This window comes from Manduca sexta, unplaced genomic scaffold (genome assembly GCF_014839805.1).
Source record: "Manduca sexta isolate Smith_Timp_Sample1 unplaced genomic scaffold, JHU_Msex_v1.0 HiC_scaffold_441, whole genome shotgun sequence".
NCBI lineage: Eukaryota > Metazoa > Arthropoda > Insecta > Lepidoptera > Sphingidae > Manduca > Manduca sexta.
The window spans coordinates 1265-7382 of record NW_023595233.1 but is presented as its reverse complement, the minus strand read 5'-3'; the positions used below and the strand labels follow the sequence as shown (position 1 = coordinate 7382).

Below are 6118 nucleotides of genomic sequence, written 5' to 3'. Positions count from 1 at the left end.
TATTGGTTAAAAATGTATGTATGTCGACGATTAATTATGAAATCAAAAATAAACAATTGACTACTTCTTGACGACAACAGTTCTGTTCCAGTAAATAAAAATGCGCGCCTGTGTAGCTCCTTAGTAACATAAATTAATTGCTGGCTCATAACAGCAATTGTTTCAGTATGTCAATCGAGGAATTAATCACAACTACAATGGATGATTGACACATCGATCCTATCTGGAGTATGTATAGCATAGAAATCCATTTTTCCAGTGGGTGTAAGCTTGTCTCCTACGCATAGAGTGCTAGCAACAATCGCAAGGAAGTTGACTCATACAAAGTGAAACTACGCGTTTGCCGTAATGTATGTATGGTTAGATATTTTTCATATTCCTATGACGTAAACCACAAATAATTCTGCGGAAAGGTAGTCACGGACAGGACCTGACGGTATTGTTATTCGCGTGTTCTTATGCCTAATATGGCATAATTGAGGAACTCGCAGTCACGTCAACACATTATGTACCACGTAACAATATTACTTGGTTTTACCTACCGCTGATTTTTATTTAGGCTACATTTTTAATTTTCAGATAAAAGTTATTCATTGGATAAAGTGACATAAAAAAAATGTATTAGGTAAAAAAGGTAAATGATTTGACTTCGCTATTCAGTAAGATTATAAACTTTATATCCAGTAACTAATTATTAATTTTAGTTTAGCTTACTAATAAAAAAAAGCTAGTAATATATTCGGGTTTGATTTTCACATTGAGCAAAGTAATATTCGGTTTTTCTTCTCAGTATCAGCCCGGGGTCTGATTCTGAGTAGAAAAACCAAAATAGAAGAAATATGGGTGCACTAGTTGCGCCTCTACTTACCCCTTTGGGGATAAAAGGCGTGAGTATAACTGTCTACTTCATAAGATGTAACTCCGAAAAAGCTTAGGAGCAAAAGCTAGTTTTAAAAAACTTTAAAAAGAAGAAAGTTTTAGTTTATTGCATTTACCTATATTTATTTATAAGAAGAAACTTTTTAAATATTTGCTCAGTATATTTCAATAAAAAATAAGGTATCAGCCACTAAAAAGATGCTAAAAATATTTTCTCATAGTCTTAATGCTTTACTACGAATATTTTCAAAATTAGTTTTAATTACTTTGTCGCTTTGGCATATCGCCACTGTGTACCAGCAGTTATTCACGAGGTTCAAAACTCGATTTTAAAGTCGGGTAATAGTTAACATGATTTTTTGAAACGCTGTCCGGCATAAGGTCTCTAAATGTGTTTTTTTTTAAGTATAAATAATCATATGATTTCTACAACATTCATTTTCATGAATGTTGTAACAAATACTTTCGTATTCGTTGTGTCAACTCTACATCAGAGCGGATAGAGACGGATTTAAAAAAAAAATTCAATTGATATATTGATATTATTGTTATAAAAGTGAGTACTTAAATTTAATTGGCTTTTAATCAGCTTAATATGATTCGATGATATAATGTTATAGTCTGCAAGCACGTTGCCTTTTATTTATAACTTTATCATATTGTATAGATTAAATTATATGAACCGTTTTTATTGGACTTGCAGGTATAAATAATTTGGTTAAATTTCAGATGTCCGCACCACACAAAGAACCATTATGGGATCAGTTTATTATCTATCTGGTTTAAATTTATATCAAATATTTGGGTATAATAGGTACTTGTATTTTGTCGATATATATGACATATATTAGGATTTCAAAAGGAATCTAAAAACTATAGAATACTTCCCATTATCTTAGAACCATGAAATTTGGCAAAAAGCATTTGTCTTGGAGCACATGTAAAGAATAAATCTAGAAACTGTTAATATATATATATATATATATGCACTTATGTATATACATAGATACCTTACCTACAAGTTTATACAAAACCTTTGGTATGCGAGTCCAACTCGAACTTATCCCGTTTTCTTTGTAATATTTATTATTAAATCTCCTGGTAAACGTTAATAATTAAAATATAATTAATAAATGACGCAAAATGAGAAATGGATTTGGTCATGAAGATATAACTAAAACTCCTCCTCAGACTGAAGTCCGCTCGTCAATGTAATATAAGGTTGCTGGTACAGTAGAAACATAAACATGTAAGTAAGTAAGTAAGTACATTAATTTAAGTATACAACACAGGCTCTACTCGTGGCTACATCGGCGTAAATTACAAAAATTGGCAAAAAAGTCATGTATAAGGTGCATTCGGCTTAGTTTAGGCTGTTTTTCGATAAATTGTAAAAAGGGTCGAAAATATATTTTTCATAAAATATGTAAGTGAAACCGACTTTTTATACCTCTTTTTAATAAAACTATTGTATTTAATAATTTTATGATCTTGGTATTAAGTTTAAAAATTAGTATTTAATGCTATCTGTATAGAAATTTGAAACTCTTAGAAAATATGAGACATTCGCAGGATAAGTTTGGACTACGTTCTAATAACGCTGCAAAAGCTAAGGACATAATAATATGTAAGGTAACAATAACAAGGTAAAAAACCAAGAAGTCCACATAAATGTCAAAAGATTCAAGTCCTTCTTTTTATTTCACAACATGTAGCACGCATGTTCTTGGTCGTAGCATCAGGTGCGGTAAATAGGTAGGGCAAAACAAACGGCGTCGCCGCTGCCTAAGTGTCTAAAATTAAAATATACAATACTTTCGCGGTATTTTCGCGATATGTGATCTTCTTACCTTTTATCCGAACATAGCCGAATGCACCCTTTTCAAATAATATTACTTTGAGTATTATGCATCAAATAAAGCACAAAGAGGCACTTATTATAGAAACGGAAAAAATAAGATATATTATTTTGACCACTAGTCGTCAACTTACAGACAAAGCTCCCCACCCAGCAGCATTAACAGGGGTACCATCCGGAAGATTGTAGTTGGGTCCAGCAATTCGAGCGGATCTGACGCCATCAGAGAAGACGGCGGGCCGGGAGAGGCGGACGATTGCGACGTCTGCGTCTAGTGTGGCTCCGGAGTACTTCGGATGAATGAGGAGTTCGCTGACACCGATTAAGCTGCCACCAGTGTTCACAAACGTACTGCCCAGACGGACTCGCCACTGGGATGGGTGGTCTCCACTGGCAATTAATAGAAGTTACAGCTTAACGTATGTCCACATCTATAGAAATATTATATAGAGAAGAGCATAGTTTTGTGTATGACTATAGAAGTTTGTGAGTTTATAGGTAGGTACTAATCTCAGGAATGACAACCGATTTCGAAAATTATTTTACTAATAGGAAGCTATATTACTCCTGACTGCTATATTTTTATGCCGGAAAATATTTATCCATCAAAAACTTTTTCACGCAGGCAAAAGCTAGTCTTAATAATAAGTACTTACTTAATTTTCAAAACTTTGACCAAGTCAATTATTGCTTACTTACGTATGATTAACAAATTTCCCTCAGCGAGTAAATTTGCAGAAAACCCAGTGTTATGTACGGTTTGCTAACTCACGTATTTGAGTATAAAATAAAATTTAAAACAAGTTCATTCCTTCAGAGGCCAATATTTCTATAAGATCCTATAAGATCTTTCAGGAAATTTGATGTCTGTAAATGCATACGCGAATGCGGATTTTATGTGTTTAAATCCGCGGATGATGATGTTAGGTCTTTTTTTAAAAATACTAATTTTAATATGAATAAGTGCCCGCTTTGTGGGTGCCTGATTAAGAGTTTCTACTTTAAACTTACATATAGCACAAATGAAACGCCCTAGCGGCTCCAAAAGATTATTTAAACCCCTCCCTCGAGCGAACGCATTCGTTTCATACAGTTATGGCGGGAATATACAAAGATTTACAAATAGTTTCCTAAAAATAAATTTTAGGGTTTTGAAAATTTCAAGCTACCAGAATGTTCCTTATATAACTATAAAAAGCCACAGTCGCCGTCGACCGAGTTGCCGACGACTAGTCAAGGGGATTTTTTCCCGATGCAGATGCCGTTATTTATTTGGAATTTATACAGTAGGCGCCTTTGCAAAAAGAGGTTAGACCCAGAAAAACAGCCATATTGCCAATCTATACTTATAATAAATCTGTAGAGAGGTCAATTCTGTACATGAAATATATATTCTGTACATTCTGAACCATTGAACAAGAAACACTATGTTCGCCTTGGTCTGGCCCTAGTTGCCTACGTTTTGGTTGCCGAATTATAGAGTCACTTGCGACCAGTGTGTATTAGGCACAGTCGACGTTCTGATGCAGGTGTGAATTTTTGGCCCCCAATAAAAATCCATGTTATGAATGCAATTCTTCAACCTGGGGAGCGGAAGAATGGTTATGTCGGATTCACCGGGCTTGCCAATGGGTCGGGTCCATACCGATTATGCAGTCATACCGACTAAAACCTTGCGGTGGCCTGCTTCTGCGCCCATGAAACGGATCCGGGTTGTTCGAGAGTGCTTACGAATTCGTCGGACTTGTCTCAGCACAATGCTGCTATGTGGTTCATCTCTTTTTGGGCTCAGAGGTCCCCTTCTTTCAGCACCATTTGTCGGAATGAAGCCGGGTATTCCCCGCTACGCGGCCACGACTCCCGATAGTCCTCTTTTTACTACTGCATACTTTTCACCATATGTATATATGTATATGTATTTAGGTACTTATATACAGCACTAAGGTGCTAAAATAGGTAGTCTTCGTTGCATAAGAAATTAGACTTTATGATATTATATCTTAAAGATTATGTGTATTATACTCACGCGTAACAATGAGCAGCTGAAAGCACTACCGATGACGTGATCAGGGAACCACCGCAAAATTGAAACCAAATGATTCCCAACAAGTGAAATTCCATATTAGACAGGTATGGGTACTCGTAGATTGTGGTGGGTGAACCGCCTACAATGCGGCTTACGCTCTTTGGCGCCGCTGTAAAAAACATAGGAGACTTGAACAATATATATATGAATTCATGCTCGTACCGGTATAGACTACTTACTTATACGACGCAGATATTTAGTAGGATTGGTTTTCGAAGCTGTGTCGAATTTACTTATACAATATACAGGTTCATTTTGACATTGTGTTTTTTACTAAATAACACCACATCTTATGAAAAATAATGCTTTACAATAAGTTACTCTAAGTGTAAATGTAAAATAAAAAAACTTAATATTCCACAAAAATAAATTTCACGTGCCCTAATGGCACTACTACTACTCAAAGCGAAGATCACACTTTCTGTTAGAAAAAAGTACACTCACGCATACGCCAAATTCGCCATAAACTACTAAATGATAAATAAATCAGTTGAGCGAAAATGGGATTTATGGTCAAAATAAAATTTGTTATTCATGCATGATTTTTGGCACAATGTTCGCAAAGGTAAAGACGAGGCTGTGGTTTCATTTATTAATGCAATGTCAAAATTATGCTATGTAAAATCTATGAGAGGCGTCAAGTGCAAGTAGGTATGTAACTAGCCACTGTTCAAATAATTAGGTAATTATAGTGCCACCGGAGGGAGATTAATTTGTTTTAACTATTTTTATATGCATTGATGTTTTTTAGATGTAGTTAAGTATATAAAATGTAAAATAATAAGTTCAAACTAATGATGGAAACTATGGTAACTTTTTATATTCAGTATAACAGGCCGATATAATTATTTGTCTAGGATAAAAATTACAAACACACTTTCCTTTTTCATTAAATAGCTATAAAAAACAGGATAGCCGCACTTACCCAAGGCGGTGCCAAGTAAGGCCAACAGAAATACTACTTTCATTGTTAATTGAATTCTTTTAGCTGTTTCGCTTCGCTAACGGGCTTGGCTTTTATATATTGATACCCAGAGTTTATCTTAATCTATGTCTACTTAAATTTTGATAGCGATAGTTTATTCATAATCCAAATTTGTAATCGCAAAGAATTGTTTTAATAACCGTACTAATTTTTATCTAAGAGGTCAAGATATCGAAAAAATAATTTTGTTATGCAAGTACCTATCTAATAATTTTATAAATAGGAATAGAAGTATATCTAATTCAGAATTTACAGTAAGTCGCCCAAATCACGGCCGGTTCGCAGTTTGTCTCCAATGACGACAACGCCA

General features: G+C 34.5%; 1 protein-coding gene across 1 annotated transcript; it reads right to left on the bottom strand.

The window, feature by feature from the left end:
- Positions 1–2847: 2847 nt before the first annotated feature.
- LOC119193362 (trypsin, alkaline C-like) lies at positions 2848–5900 on the bottom strand. The gene is made up of 3 exons (XM_037446951.1): positions 5749–5900; positions 4764–4932; positions 2848–3127 (listed from the first exon to the last, which is right to left on the bottom strand). Exons 1-3 carry the CDS (start codon positions 5789–5791, stop codon positions 2863–2865), a joined length of 477 nt encoding a protein of 158 aa, XP_037302848.1. The 5' UTR covers positions 5792–5900; the 3' UTR covers positions 2848–2862.
- Positions 5901–6118: the final 218 nt, after the last annotated feature.